The 16,909-nt window shown below is 32.7% G+C and overlaps 2 protein-coding genes across 2 annotated transcripts; one reads left to right on the top strand and one right to left on the bottom strand.

Moving 5' to 3' along the window:
* Nucleotides 1-5,921: 5,921 nt before the first annotated feature.
* LOC133319715 (3-oxoacyl-[acyl-carrier-protein] reductase FabG-like) lies at nucleotides 5,922-8,600 on the bottom strand. The gene is made up of 2 exons (XM_061524971.1): nucleotides 8,575-8,600; nucleotides 5,922-7,327 (listed from the first exon to the last, which is right to left on the bottom strand). The coding sequence occupies exons 1-2, from the start codon at nucleotides 8,598-8,600 to the stop codon at nucleotides 6,487-6,489; spliced, it is 867 nt and encodes a 288-aa protein (XP_061380955.1). The 3' UTR covers nucleotides 5,922-6,486.
* Nucleotides 8,601-11,177: 2,577 nt separating this feature from the next.
* On the top strand, nucleotides 11,178-12,837 carry LOC116775574 (3-oxoacyl-[acyl-carrier-protein] reductase FabG-like). The gene has a single exon (XM_032668461.2). The coding sequence runs from the start codon at nucleotides 11,221-11,223 to the stop codon at nucleotides 12,001-12,003; it is 783 nt and encodes a 260-aa protein (XP_032524352.2). The 5' UTR covers nucleotides 11,178-11,220; the 3' UTR covers nucleotides 12,004-12,837.
* The last annotated feature ends 4,072 nt before the right edge of the window (nucleotides 12,838-16,909 follow it).

The following is a 16,909-nucleotide window of genomic DNA, read 5'->3' as shown; positions in this document are numbered from 1 at the left end:
AATGTACATACTGCTTTAATATATGTAGGTACTTATTTGGATTGAACAATCCACAGATTATATATCTTCAGATAAGGCGATAAAATAACAGAGTAATATTCGTGTCGATAGGTGCTCGTAATTAATATCGTTGTTATGAAATCTATCGGCACTTATTTTGATACACATGAAGTCTAATAAATATTACCATCATCTACATATTATAGCTTTTTTAAATACTAGCGTTTGCCCGCGACTTCGTCCGCGTTTCCGTCGTTTTTCATAAAGAAGTAGCATAAGTCCTTTCTCACGGTTCAGTGGTTTTGATGTAACACACAGATTAACTTTCGTATTTTTGTAGTGCAATATAATATGTCAGTCTACAATATTGTTGAAAAATATAAGGAACCGCAGAATATTATTATTAATATCTGTGCCCGAGACTCCGTCAGCGTGTAACTCATTGTTTGTTATTAAGTTAATGTATGGCTGATATTGTTTAGATCACTTTCACACAAGGCTAAAATACTTCTACTACTTAATAAACTATGTTAAAAGTAGACCCGTCCGGTACGTGTACATAAAGATTTCTAGAACTGCTAACCCGGGAAAGAGCGACATATAACTGACCATGCGATAAACAACTGACACTGACATATACGCCAGCAACACGAAAACTCTGCCCTTGAGCCTTTTTAATTGTCATTGCACAACCCACCGATACTTGGCATTGTGTTCTTATATATTGGAATGGAAAATTATTTGGTATTATGTAAAGTCTGGGAATAAAGACAGCCTCTCCTGCACCGCAACCTGTTAAAATTTGAGCCTCGATTACATTTTGTTACAACTGGGTTACTTTGAGCACAGTTCCATTGAAAAGTTGTGATGGTCTTAAATTTCGGAGCAGAGTCATCGAAATGTCAATTTTTAAACAAATTTCATGAGAAGGAAGTCCGGGCATATTTAAGGAATTAAAAAATTTTGTTGGGTAATTAGTGACTTCTTGTTCATCTATAGTTTTATTTATAGAACTATGAAATTTATTTTCCCCCTGTTTATTAGACAGTATTTTATTATTAATCTCAGATGCCTGGTCATTGCTAGGAGTTAATTGACCTTTCGGATAGCCAAGAATTGTTCCTATTTAATATATTTGTTACGTCACCGTAAACCAACAATGTAAGATGTTGTTGGGATTGCACTATGCAAAATAACTCAGGTGTCAGAATAAGATTTCCCTTGGTGTAGTTGTGGATAGGTACCTTCCCCAATCTATAATAATTTATCAGAAAATTCACGATCAACCGGGTTATTTTCAGTTTTCACTCGCATGTTTATAGTCAAATGCACCGATTGTATACCACGCCACAAACAAGAGCTTTTCAGGCAACCCCTAATCTTATCAGCTCGGGTTCCCCTTGGTATTACCGGTAAGGTTTGTCGGAAATCAAAACAAAATAAAACCGTGATACCGCCCTTTGGTCGATCATTTTGTATTATATCCCTTAGAGTTCTGTCTAGTAGTGGTGGGCACACCATAGATGCAAATAAACACTGTTTACCCTACAGCAGCTAAATCTAGTTAAGTCAGAATTAATCATTGTTTAATTCTTACTTACATACTTTTAATCACACTTTACGGAATACGAATGATTACAGACATTTAATATGTCATTTGATTCACGATTTGGTAAAAGTGCCATCTATCAACTTAAGAAGTAACATTTTCAATCAGCCGCTGCTAGCGGCTACCGCGGCGTTCCAGTCAAAACGGCCGTGCGCACATCTACTCGGTGCATATATTCCATACAAATAATCTCAAGGACGATCTATAAATCTCGTGTGGTATACAGGAAATATTTGCATGTGTGTGTGTAAAAACTATAAAAACTATACATGTGTTAGGGTTGGAGAGGCACTGGTTCCTTAACCATATTTTATGTTTGAAACGTCATAGAAACTGGCAAATGAAAAAGAACAATTTAATTTGTAGGTACATTATTTAAATATTTTTTTGCTATTTTGTTATTATTGTCTTTCTAAGCGCAAGTGAATAAATTTTAATTAGCTAGTAAGTGAATTTAGTAACGAATAATGGAAAAATATAACTGTGAGCTCTGTACGGGTGATGTGTGACTAACGAAATTAATTACTCGTACATTTTAAATGTTCTCCTTTGATGATAAAATTAAAATACTTAGAAAGGGTGGGTGTGTGACCTGTTTAGATTTAATTTAAAAAAAGGTAAATGTTAATATGTTTTTTTAATAAAAAGTATTATGATAGTTATAATTAACTAGCAGGGTGTGTACACACAAATAAGTGATTTTGTTTTCTCTGTTTGTTGATTTCAAATAATAATAATAATAAGAATATCTGGATCACCACTGGATATTCCGATTGAAATAATTTTCATAAAGCGGTGATGAACAGCTCGTAATCGTTTTAAGGTACTTTTGTAGTTCAGCGGTAGTTGATAGATTTATAAAATATATAGATGTTAGTTCTAATCGGACTGCTGTAATTTTATGAGCGATTATTATCATAGTTTTCGAGGAGGAAATTTGTATTTTTTTTTAAATTGGTTTTTTTAAAACATATTCTGCTGACCTTACCCCATATCTCTTTGCAGGCTCCTGCTGTCTACAGCTTTTACTTCTATTCGATGGGCCTTCGTACATTTATCCCATATGATTAAATTACACTCACGTAATACCTTAGCTTTGTCGCTATTTCTTGAAATACTACATTCCGTGCGATCTAAGTTAATTGGTATTTTAAACATAGTGTGAGCAGTTTTACCTCCTGGTAGCAATGTTGCAGCTATACCTAATGAAGCAACGACAAGAGCAATTTTACGCTGATTTCGAACATAAGTTAATATTAATTTAGTCAAAAAGATTTTTCCAGTTCCTCCAACTGCATCTAAAAACCATATAGTTCCTAAATTATTCTGGACACTCTCGCACACGCGATCATAGACTGAAACTTGTTGTGCAGTCATCATTGGGACACTGTTTTCTAATGTTGCCAGCAGTTCCATTGAGTTGTAACCAATCTCTGCGGAATATACTCTATTGGTAACCTTTCCCACTGAGGTTGGTGTTGGCAAACCATAATCACAGAGTGATTTACCGCCTACTGCTGTTAAGTCTTTCTGAAGAGCTAATAAGCACTGATGTATGGCAAGATCACGGAAATTATCATTAGTTGCGCCTTCATGTTTGTGAGATATATTCCGAAGAAAGTCTTCTGTAATTTTTTCTTTATGAAAAGCTGATATATCTGCCTGACCGAAATCTAGTAACTTCATTATGTTCATTTCTCAACGCAAACGTAGCTTGGTCACTGCCCTTGTTAATATACTGACAAATATATTTTATTGACTCTACACTATTACACATTTTTATATTTATGTGAGCTTGAAATGATTTAGACAACACAGGCGAATACGGAACGACCCACCTATTATCTAAAGTAAACTGTTGTCCAGACATACACTTATCAACATTAAAACCAACATTGTCTCTTGAACGGCAACGATATAATGGGTATCCATCATGTCCTGTTACAGTTTCATCCACTAATGCTTTTGGATATCTTTTAGTGCAACTTCCGTCTTGCATGCATGAAGCATTCCAGTTAAATGCACCACATGGACCATGTGACATATGAGTTTTAACAACGTCGTATTACAGGGGATCTGCGAACAGATCTGGAATTTCAGCACTGATTGAACTGTCTACATCATTTAGGTCGAATCTTAATTTTTAACCAATGCAAGATATATGTGTGAGTTAAGTTTTTGCGACTCAATAGTATACATAAAACACAATACTACTCCAAAAATGTTGTCTTTGGTAAGTAGATCTATCATTGATTTTAAATTTAAATGAAAAACTCTTGCGATATTATCATGGCGGTAATGCGGTACTTGACCCTCAAGAAGCTCCCGACTGATTTTATCCCACTTGGGATTGGTAGTGACAATAATAAATAAGTCGGGACGTCCATATTTTCTTACGTAACAAAAAGCATCTTGAGTACGTTCGTGCATGTAGCGTAGACCAGTAAAAGAAGAGGGTAAAATAACTAAACGGCCCATTTACACAGTATTATTATCTTGCTGCATGGCGGAGCGAAGGTGCAGATATTCTTTAGCGCCCTTTGATTAGATAGTATATATACTAATCCTTCGGTTTCAATTTTTGCGTACATGTCAACAATAAAATGATTACATAAACCACGAAAACGACGAAAGTATACAAATATATTCTGACTTGCTAGTACACCTTGCAAGTGAGAATAGTGACCTTACACTTAAAGTCTAACTGCCTATTTAAACTAGATTATTCTAATAGAATTATACCCAGAAATATGTACAAGTTACAACAGAAAAAGAAATGAGAATAAAGCTGAAATGCCTGTGCAATACTATCTACTTATTCCTACTTCACTTAAAAATATACCTATAACTACTCTAATTAATAAAAGTACCTACGCTATTACCTACTCAATACCAAAAAAAAAGGAACATAAATTAGCCAAAACTAACCTATGGCTATCTAAAAATCTATGCGTACTACTTCAACTTCTACTACTACTTCACTTAAAAAGAAATAAAATGGAAACTATTAATAATTTAGAATTTGAACGAATATTTAAACACTACCATAACAACTCATACCTATTTTATAAAATAGTAACAAAAGAAATTAATATGAACTATTTAAAGACTAAAAGTCGCGCTGATAAGAACGGTTCATAATATCAATTATTGTCTGACAATAAAGTAGGACGCTCTGAACGCAATAGCCAAATAGTTTTTATCCCACCTCCGCGAGCCATATCGAGCGCGGCAACCGTTACGCAAAAATAATCCTTATTAATAAGTAATCACGCGCGATGGCTTATTAGCGTATAAATTCATGTGTAAATTTAGTGTTTCTATACCGATTTCTATATTTTTTTTCTTATTGAATAGATAGTAATGTTATTTTTTTTAAATTAGGGATAAATGAGAGTATTATAAACGTAAGAGAAGTATTATAAACGTTAACAAATATAATCAGAAAGCTCCGTACTGCTAAGCTATCGGGAGTTACGTGTTATTGTGAGTCAACCATAAAAGACCATATGCTGTTCTGGGATATTTTTTAAATAATTTTATGTAGATGTAATCCGTCATACATGACTTTTATGTAGCTTTAACCATTAAGGTTTCTCACGCCACGGATCCTTAAAAAATGAAGTAATTTCTCCCGTTTTCCCAACATTTCCCTTCACTGCTCTGCTTCTATTAATTGTAACGTGATGAAAAGTATACTATAACTAACTCAGGAGTATGAAGAATAATTATATCAAGTTTTGTTAAAATCCGTCGAGTAGTTTTTGTTTCTATAAGGAACATACAGACAGACAGATAAAAATTTTACTGATTGCATTTTTGGTATCAGAACCAATCACTAATCACCCCCTGATAGTTATTTTGAAAATATATTTCATGTACAGAATTGACCACTCTACAAGTCTGTAGAAAGGTCAAGATTTATTATAAGAATAGATTATTTGTAATTTGCCTTCATATCTCATATGCAATATGTTTTTATTAATTTGTAATAAAATCCTTCCTTCAATTAAACATGTCCGTAATGTTGATGTATTTTTTTCATTAACATAGTATAAATAAAAAGGTAAGATATTGTAAAAACCTTACTGTCTTTTATTTTATTGAGTAAAACTATACAAGATAATGGTATAATATGATGTTTACTTTCACACAATATAAGGATTTGAGTCGTATAAGATATTTTTGTTACAATAAAAAATAAATCGTTAGCTCAGTTATCATTTCATATAAAGATTATCTCAATGAGATCTAAGACTTTCGTGAGTACTTATTTAAATAAAACTAATATTTTCGGATTACTACGCGCTAATTTATTATTCTTATCTCGTCTGCCCGTGATCACAGTTGCTGCAAAATAACCAAAACGTCGTAAGTATGTAATAAAATAATGAGTAGTAGAGCCGACCCCACCTAACATGAGAAGAGGCAAAGAAGAAGAACGCGTAGTAATCCGAAAGTATTAGTTTAATTTTTTTATACCAAAGGGGGCAGCCGAGCAGACGGCCTTCCTAATGGAGGTAGTAACGTCGGCCAAGGACATCGGCAACATAGTTTTTCGGATGTGTTGCAACCCATGATTAGTAAGGAGGGGGAGGAACAAGTGGGAAGGAGAGGGAAAAGGAAGGGAAAAGAGCAGGATAGGAAAGGGTGGGTAAAGGGAAAGGGCAACCGGCTCTCTCACTCATTGGACCAAACGCAGCCATTAAAGACTACTTCACGCCGATCTTCTGTGAGAGGGTGGTACTTATCCGATCGAGATAGCCCATGTTCGAGCTGGAGTAACATGACCACAACTAGGCTCTACCACCAAAAAAAAAGGATTATCTTATTATAAACATTATAGATTCACTTTGATGTACTTATTTCTCGTATTTTTATTTCATTTTTCGTAAGGTAATCCCTGAATCTATAATAACGTCAATTCCTGTAATATGCTTCGCTTTATCGCTTGCCAAAAATACAGCCATTTCGGCAATATCTTGTGCTTCAGCCAAATGTTTCAGAGGAGTATTCTCTTCGAAATTCTGAAAAACTGTGTTAATATCCTCCTTGTTTTTAAAATCGTTATCCAATAAATTTGTTCTAATTGGTCCAGGTGATATAGAATTTACCCTCACTCCTTTCTCAGCCAGTTCCAAAGCTGCGCATTTAGTAAAATGAACCATTCCGGCTTTTGACACAGCGTATGGTATACCATTTTTTGTAGCAGTGGTACCAAATATACTTGAAATATTAACAACGCACCCTTTGCTCTTGATTAATTCGTCTGCAGCGTAATGTGTGGCTGCAATATGTGATATAAGATTTATATTCAGCACTTTACCGAGATTTTCTATTAAATTTTCACCAGTAATTCCGTTCATATCACATATTCCAGCGCAATTGATCACCACGTCTAATCTATCGAACTCTTGTACTGTAGCTGTAACAGCTTCTTTAACATTATTAGTATCACTTACATTTGTGGCCACTTTAAAAACTTTATTTTCATTTAAGATTTCACACTCCTCCGCAACTTTATTAAGGTTTTCGAAATTAATATCTATTAGTGACAGCCTCGCAGATAATTTTGCAAAACTAAGGGCTATTGCTTTCCCAATTCCAGATGCAGCACCGGTTATCAAAATTACTTTTTTACTAAAATTCATTGTCACAGAAAATATGCTTTTGAATACGCTTTTATAAGACTGTTGTCGATGTGCAAATGTTTTATATCTTTAATGTCACCTTTTGTTAGGTTTTATCTTTAGTGTAGTAGGTATAAAAACTGTCAATATGCTGTTACAAATTTTAATGTACTAGTTTTTGTCCGCACTCCGTCTGTGTAAACATGAGTGTTGAGCTTAGAGAGAAATGTATAGGGTTTTAAAACAATACATACAAAATTGTACGTTGCATAATTTTCATTTTAAATAACATAGACACCGACTGCATCGCCATATGTCGGACTTATTTGTGAATGTTAACCATCTGGAATGCTTACCAAATGGATATAAAAAAATAATTCAAATCAGTCCAGCTGTTTAGGAGGATTGCAGTGACATACAGGCCCAGTAGAATTATATATATATATAAAGAAATATCAGTATAAAATATCGCGACTGATTACACTATCTGAAATAAATAATCTTCCTTGCAGTAATCTTTTGTGATTTTGTAGATATTTAAACTGATTCAAACATTAAAATTTTAGTGTCATTTATGGAAATATGTTGTAAAACGATTCCGTCATCATCAGCCTCTCAATGAATCATATGTTTTGTAAAGAAACGGGTATGAAGTTCATACTATGAACCGACGTATACCAAGAGGTATCTCCGATGAGGGAGCTGTTGGTTCCGTCAACCGTACTGTTCACATCTCGTAATTGAAGTTGAGAAATCCGTCTAAAACAAAACCTTCTACTATTAAATCACATATATTTTTATGTTAACATTTTATTTACCTCTTTCTGTTGTATGTACTGATTTTATTTGTTTAATATCATACGACAAGAGTTAGAAAAGACGATTGGTCACTGGATGGAAAATTACATGTTACAGTCCGGAAGCATTGATAACTCTGAATAGTTGTCAGCTTCTAAGAAAGAAATACGCTTTTATTTGAAGGTTGAATTAGAATCAAATACTGCAGACAACCAGATGATTCCACAATTGTATGCGAGCACAATTATTATTATTATTTTATTTTTTATACCCCAAAAGGGGCAAACGAGCAGACGGCCTATCTGATAGGAAATAGTGATCATCACCCATGGACATCTGCAACATAAGGGGTGTTGTAATTAAGTTTGCCGACCTTGATTGTGACGAAGGCAATTGAACAGGATCTCATTGAAAGATCCCATATTGTAGCTCTCTGGTAAAATCTCGGGCGGAAGATCGTTCCACATCCTGTACGAGGGAAAAACGATCGCGATGCACGTACAGTCTTGCAACTCAATGCATCTAGATCAGTGGTACCCTACCTTTTCTTGAACAGGGACCATTTTGTATTCTTTCTTGTTCGCGTTTGACCACGATATACAAGAAAAATAAAGTGAATGAATTAGAACTCAATGTATTTTGTTTCAACAAAAATATGTTATTGAAATATTAATAAAATTTAAAAGAAAACATAACATTTTAGAAGAAAACAAAATTATATTTTTAGTGTGTTTTTGAGTTTGCATTTTCTGCACAAGTACTGTTATCCTACGATTAATATTATTGCTCAAAGTTGCTTTCAAATTATTATCTACTTTTAAACGATTCCTAGCCTTGTTTTTAATCACTAATAAAGCCGAAAACCCTTGTTCGCATAAATAAGTAGTAGAGAAAAGCATTAGATACCGTAACGCCATTTCGCGAATTTTGGTGTATAAGAATTGCCTTTTTTTACACAATATTTTTTCCAGTGAGTTAGATTCAAAGGCATCCTTACACGTTCTGCCATTTTGGAGCTCAACTATTTCTTGTTGGATTTCATTATTAACTTCACAAGCAACCATGCTATGCGTACTAACGTAGATACGCGTGAAAAACATAAGCCTTTACTGTCTCACGGTCGACTAATAATTAAATATTTCATATAATCTATGCAAAAAAGCATGTTTCCATTATTCAACGAATAACATTTTAATAACTAATACGTTAGAAATATGACAATTAAAATCAGACAGGGGGGGACACTAGAAATAAGCAACAAAACACGAATCGAACTAATAGTTTTTTTTATGTCTGTTTCAAAACTTTGTGACTTATCAATTTAATAACGTCTGCACGGATATTGATAAATAATGGCACGGAGATGGATTATAGTCCGAAAATCAAAATAGACTACTTTTTATATGACTTAAAAAAAAAGAGGGTTATCTTATCATTTTCAGCGATAATCAACATCCACACGGGCTGAGCTGCCGGAAATAGCTAGTTTATTACAAAATTCAGTTGAGTAAATTAACTAACGAATAATTTAATTCTCCGCCACTTCGACGTCCGTCGGACAATACACTTATTTATATTGGTACATAACCTGTCAGGCAACGATTGTGTCATCCGTGAGTTTTGAAATCGTTTGCGGACCACTTCTTGAATCCCGCGGACCTCCGGTTGGGAACCGTTGAACTAGATAATATGGATGAAATCCGACCCTACAGTTAATATGGCAATGGTAGAAAGAATATAATTTTATATAACTTTTTTTTTTTGATAATACAAAGAGTTAAATCATTGAATATACCTTAGAATATATTACTATTATGAATTGAAGTACGTTTTAAGAGGAAAATTTAGTTTTAATTTAGAGAGTTTAAGAAAGAAGCAGTTTATTTAATATATAAGACATAGTTATTTAAAATCGTCATCGTAAAAAACGTCACCAATGACTTTATTCTTGAATATCATCAGCATCTCAGATTCTTGAAGGTAACCTCATACACGGTTTGACAGACCCCTTACTTCGAAGAGGTCCGTACCCTGCAACGGCTCGATCGAGACTCACTGTAATCTGTACTTTCGCCTCTATTTATACCAACATTGTTCTGATTACACTTGCACAGCTATGCAGGTGGTTATGCGGCTGACACTTGATAATTTCAACTACCCTCAATCATTAGTTATTCAAATAATAAGATTTACGCCGACAAATATAATAATTAGAAAATAGAAGGCACAATCGAACTTAAGCAAACATTGGATGCAGCAGTTTTTTATTAATAGTTAGCGAAGTTGCGCGTGCTAGAGTGTCGGCGTAGCGAAAATAGACTAACGTTCCACGGCGTGAGCATATGCGAACTGACTAGCCCGGCCCAGTGTTGCCAGATTTTTTTTCTCGAATAGGCTTGCCGGAGCGCGCGTGTAGCTCCGAGATAGCCCAATCATGGCGCACAGGTAGTTAAGGCGGGAAAGTTGAAATAAATCCATGAGCTTTTATATTTATTTAATTTGTACTATTAAAAATGTACATAAAAACTATTGAAAGTGATTGTTGCTGTAAAAGATTTTTTTCTGCATAAAAATAATTTGTTAATTGAAGATTTCAAAAAAAAAAAATTAGAGCCAAATCGGATACCGCTAGCCGGCGGATGAAATGTTATCGCAGTCCGGTAAGAGAAATAACCCCATGGGCGCTAAATAGCACCATTTGGTAACACTGGCCCGGCGCAGTGACCGCTCTGAGCAGTGACCAGTCAGCGACGGCCGGCGGGGTGAAAGGTGCGCGGGCGCAGAAGTCGCAAACAATAGATGCAGTGCGATCGTCGCTATATATAATTTAATAAACAGGTTTGTCCGTCGCAAAAAATGTAAAATATTAAATATTTTTTTTGAATTACTCACAAACCTAATAAAATAAATACAAGTTAATATGAAAAAAATGTAAATAAAAGTTTTAAATAAATATAAATTAAAAATTATAATTTTAAGTTTGTAATTAATAACAATTGCTAACATTTATCACTTAAGTAGCGCCGCTATAAAATATACAATAAAATACATAACAATATAATAATATCAGTACTTGCAATTATAGATTAGTTAAGGAGTCTATAGTTGAGACTAATCTATAAAAGCTGTTGAGTTTGAATTATTTGTTCTAATAGCGATAACGATTTGTTACCACTGCAAAAAATGAATTTTAAAAGTAAAGTCGTTGTCATAACGGGAGCTGCCTCTGGTATAGGAAAGGAAATTGCTATTAAGTTTGCTAAATTATCTTCTAATTTATCATTACTAGATATCGACTTAGAAAATTTGAAGTCAGTCGCAGAAGAGTGTCGTAATTTGAGTGAATCTAAAGTATTTCCATTGGTTGCAGATTTAGGAAAGAGTGATAATGTGAAAACTGTCGTTGATTTAATAAAACAAGAGTTTGGGAAGATTGATGTACTTGTGAATAGTGCTGGCATTGCTCGTATCGGTGATATAAAATGTGCTGATTTATTGAAGGACGTTGACAATGTCCTTAATATTAATCTGATTTCTGGTATAACTCTTACACATTATGCTGCAGAGGCTTTAATAGAAAGCAAAGGATGTATTATTAATATAGCAAGTATAATGGCAGCGAAAGCAGGTATAGGTTCACTAGCGTACAATGTATCGAAGGCTGCAGTGTTACAATTTACAAAATGTGTGGCCTTGGAGCTGGCTGATAGCGGAGTTCGTGTGAATTGTATATCCCCAGGATCAGTGAAGACTAATGTTTTGAATAATGTGCTACCACCTTCGGAAGACTTTAATAAGTTTTGGGATGATTTAATTGAGGACCATCCAATGCGGCAGTTAACTACAACCGAAGATATCGCACACATGGCAGTGTTTTTGGCAAGTGACAAAGCAAAAAGCATCACTGGCTGTGATTATATTGTAGATTCCGGAAAAACATTAACCAGATTTGACCATAAATATTAATTTAACTTGTTTCAGTAACTTATAACTGCTACCTTAATTTTGAAACAGTTTCTAATTCGCATTAATAACTGTTTTTTGTTATACAAACAAATTAAATTTATACTTCTCCTTGTAATAAAAAGAAGTAAATAAAGACATTGTGATACATATATATTTCGTAACCTTTAAATGTTTTATTCACCCAAACACATATGTTTCTTAACTCCCTTGAAGTAATTCGCAAAACATAATATATCCAGGATAGAAGGCAGTTTCTTAGCTGAAATAAGCCTAGAGTATGTTAAACATTCACAAGAGTTTAGATGACACAAAGCAGAAAAGGAGCTCAGTATTATATATCATGAATTTTGAGGTATTGCAAAAAAAAAAAAAGGATACATGTTGTTGCGGTGTAACAATTAACCCAACTAATAGAAATAAAAAATTCTATAATGTTTTTTTAATGTAGAAAATATTAATTTACTATTGATTTAACAAAAATAAGCCATTTTTTCTTTGTTATATCCTGTGGCGTGTTAAATTATGTTCAAATTAAACCCCAAAAATGATCCTTTTAAAATATTCTTTCTAATTTTAATTGTTTGCTTGTTAAATTTTTTTCTGTTTGCGTAGTATGAAACCTAGTTAGTTTGAATTTCTTTATATATATATGTATATAATTATCGAGTGAAGCGTCTGTACTAGCGAATCAGGTCATTCTTTCACGGAAATGATCTTGGCAGCTGAATGTCCTATCGAGTCGAGCTGAATGTCCTATCCTTAATATTTTTGATATAAAATGTAAGACATAAAAACAAACAAACTTTTAAATTATTCAGTCAAATCCTTGTTAGCAGAGACCTATGCAGATTCAAAAAATAGCTAATACATTTAAAATGGTGATAATTGTCTTATGCATAAAATAAATTACAAATTTTATATTGACTGCATGCTGCATGAGTGTAGTGTTGTGGATTATAAGAAAAAATATCGGTAGTGATTAGAATTATTTTTATAATAATGTCGATTAGACGGAATCGTAGACCCAGTTGTTTTAGTTGTACAATGTACAATTTTTCTAATTTTATGTCTACGTTAGTAGTCGTAAGTAAGAAAAAATGTAACAGTTGCATAAGAGCTTAGATGAAAAAAAATTTACAATAGTGTTTGGTTAGTATTAATGTTGAAGCTTATAGTACTGGTATAATGATGATGATATAAGGCAGTATATAGGTTTGATAAAGTTGGGCTTTCAGCATATAGCCCTTACCATAATATAGTTGGCGGTACAATTCCTAGATGTAGAGACGGTTTGGGCCTATATTTGGCAGGTTTGACAACAAATATATTTTCGTAGGCAGCTTAGGTAATCATAAATTTAAGAGAATACCTAACCCGACATTCAGAAGAAAACAAGAGCTGGAGTTCTTATAAAATTCCTATTTAAGTTGTTATTTTTTTATATCTTTTCAAATATAATTGTTGGTAAGTTAAGTAACTTGATGTAATATTTTATATTCTCTTCATAACAACACGTTCAAAACGAAAAGTAAAATAACTAACTCTTATTAAACATTGAGATCTAATGTCTTTTATTTATTTTTAACCTTTTTTCTATCCAGGATGGAGGAGAAATGTAAGAATCATTAGTTTGGTCACAATAAAAAAGTTCTAAATATACTTACAATATGTGAGGAATAATGTTTTATGAAAGTATATCGTAAAATATAATTACAAACTAAATATTTTTAACACACAATACATCACCTGTCTAATTAAATAAAAATATATTAAAAGTAACAAAAACTAGGGCTTTATATGATATTTTGCCAACAAAAGATTATAACGCCTAACATACGTCAGGAATAATTTATGTCTGAAGGAACTTTTCAATACTATATTATTTGTAATCTTACTAGTTTTTACTTGAATTTTTTTCGTCTTTTAGACACCTATAAGTTTAGTAGGGTACATAACAAAGAAATAGTCAAAAATCTCCTTAACATTTACAATACCCATTGCTTTTTGCGAGTCATTTAATCTTTCGATATAGCAAAAACTTAATTCCCAATTTATATTATTATATGAGGTTTTTAAAAATTTTCCTGCTTGTGATTAATAATAGCTCATTTATTACACAATATATATTAACTGTAAATTTACTTACACTTTCATACAAACGCCAAAAAAGTTATTATCCGAAATTATAACTACACGAAAGTTTAATCTTAAGTATTCCAGGAAATTTACAAAAAGGCCAACAAATTTATTTTAACTGCTCTTAACTTATAATTAGCCACTGAACTTACAAAGACCCGGGTTAATTTTGTTTAACCTTCTATTGGCTGATTTCGATAAAACATTAACAAAATTTACTCGTGTAAAAATAGCGTGATTAATATTCAAAATAAAATTAAAAAAATTGCAAATTCACTTATGTATAAAACAATATATATTTTTGAAAATATTTTATAACAATAAATTGAAATGTTATTGATAAAAATAACAATTCTTTTTACATATAAAAACTAAATCTCATAAAATTGACATACATATGTATATACAATTAGTTTTTGGTATTGTTTTGGTTTAGAAAAACGATGAATATTTTAGCTGTAAGGTCTGTAAGGCAAATATTACAATTTTATATTTTATATGTCGGAACGATACCTATATTTAGGTAATTAATAATTATGGATGATTAAAATTGTTAGTTGTGACCTGCATAACCGCCTGCGTAACTTGTGTTAGTCCAGTCACAACAATGAGTGTGGGTTGGTATACATAGAGGCGAAGGTACAGTTTAAAAAGAGGCCTCCGATGGCAATCCTCACTCCCGCATGCTGACAATGTGCCAGCTCACGGGCATGTTGAGGGCCATGTGAGCATTCAAAGCAAATGGTAACTAAAGTGATGATGATCAATGATCTGTAAAGCCGGACGAGTCGTTGACCTTTCATCTTTGGTCACTTAAGCATTGTTAAATAAGTACTAAGCGGACTTCGTGAGCTTTTGTAGATTTCTAAAAATAATCTTGATGAATTGTAAATAATACTTAGTGAGTTAGTATCGTAGTAAAAACAATATATCTATCATATTATTCGTCTATTTCTATATTTAAATGTAACTTTAAAGCTTACTTTAAGAATATTTCTTTATTATAAATTAGAAACTAAAGATAGAAAATTTTAATGTTGAAACGTTTCATTAAAGTATGATTAAGATTTTTTTTTCATTAAAGCTACGGCTTCATTCACACTGGAATATGTATCACGATACCAGTGAGAAAAAAGCCATAGTATAAAAATATATAAAATTAAATATTTGTTCAGATTTAAAGTAATTTTGTTTACTATTTAATGTCTTCAAAATGGTTGTTGGTGACATTTTAGAATTTTAATATTATCCTAATTTTCGCATCACTTTTTTATAAAATTTAATATAAAAATATTTGTCCCTTATTTAGATAAATACCTCTGTTCTTTTTTATAATAGTAATGCGTCCACTGAAAGGCAATATATCACAAATTTCACGCACAGTCAATAAGGCTTTTAGGGTTGCGAGGATGCGTCTGTAGAAGCTCTCAGTAAATTGAAAGTTCCACATTGGATCCCTGTTCGAAGTGACAGCCCTAAAGAATCTTTTTATAATATTCATGACAAATATTTATTGTGTATCGCGGGGATTTAATGCGTCATATTAAGGCACTTACAGCTTGAGCTGTTTAATTTTATGAATTAAATAATGTACAATAATACTTAACATTATCGTAATTTGTATAAAAATTTAATAAAAAGTATGTATGAGACATAATATTACATGCAAATTAAAAATTAATGTGTTTTAAAACCTTTAAAAGTTAAAGCAATGTATTTTGTTGCCCTTTCCCTGTTTGTTTGAAACGGGGAAAGGGCAACCGGCTCTCTCACTCATCGGACGAAACGCAGCCACTGAAGGCTACTCACGCTGATCTTCTGTGAGAGGGTGGTACTTCCCCAGTCTAGTCAGCCCATGTTCGAGCTGTAGTAACTTGACCTCAGCTAGACTCTACCACCTAACGAGAGTACTACGAAAAATATCTTACTTGTAACAAATTTTTAAGTTCTTAATAAAGGGAAACGTACTATCCAATCTTCAAAGAGATCTCTTTTTGGTTATAAAGAATACAATCAGTCATACTATACATACGGTCTAGTTATTACCACTAACTTTGGTAGACAAAGATACAGTAAAGATTGAAACAAATATAAGAATAGTTTTATCTCAATATATCTAAACTTTACTTTGTGTTTCAGAGAGTTCCTCGATTGTTGTAAAACTTTTAAATGAAACTAGTATTTTTCGGATAAACTACGCGTGATTTATTTTTTGTAAAAGACTACATACTCTCGACGTTTCGGTTACTTTTCAGCAACCGTGATCACAGGCAGACGAGATTTCTGACGAGAAGTCTGAGACGCGAAAATCTTAGATCCCATTATGTTGTAAAACTTATCAAACAGCTAACGAAAGGTTATACATTTCTTGGAATCCGTCCTTAACCGTTAATTAATAATAGGTTTATATGGCATATGTCGATACCTTAAGGATAACATACTATATCCATATTACTATAATAAAAAAATTGGCATTCTTAAAGCGTTTATTGGGAAGTTATTTACATAAATACGGTATTAAGTCTTATCAAAATAAATAACTTCGTTTTCAAGCGTGCATTAGTGTCTATAAATTACTTTTTAAATCATTTAAATCGTGAATACCATTTGAAAGTTATCATAATATAAGTTGATTAATTCTCAACATTAAAAAGGCTATTTTATATTTTTTGTAAAGAAACCGTGCGAAGCCGGGGCTGGTACGTAGTTGGTATTGTAGTAATTATTTATGTACCGAAAGAAATGAATACAGTATTATAAAAGTAATGTG

The sequence above is a fragment of the Danaus plexippus genome, chromosome 27 (genome assembly GCF_018135715.1).
Source record: "Danaus plexippus chromosome 27, MEX_DaPlex, whole genome shotgun sequence".
In the NCBI taxonomy this organism is placed as follows: Eukaryota; Metazoa; Arthropoda; class Insecta; order Lepidoptera; family Nymphalidae; genus Danaus; species Danaus plexippus.
Note: the sequence above shows the minus strand (reverse complement) of the source record. Positions and strands in the feature narration are given on the sequence as shown.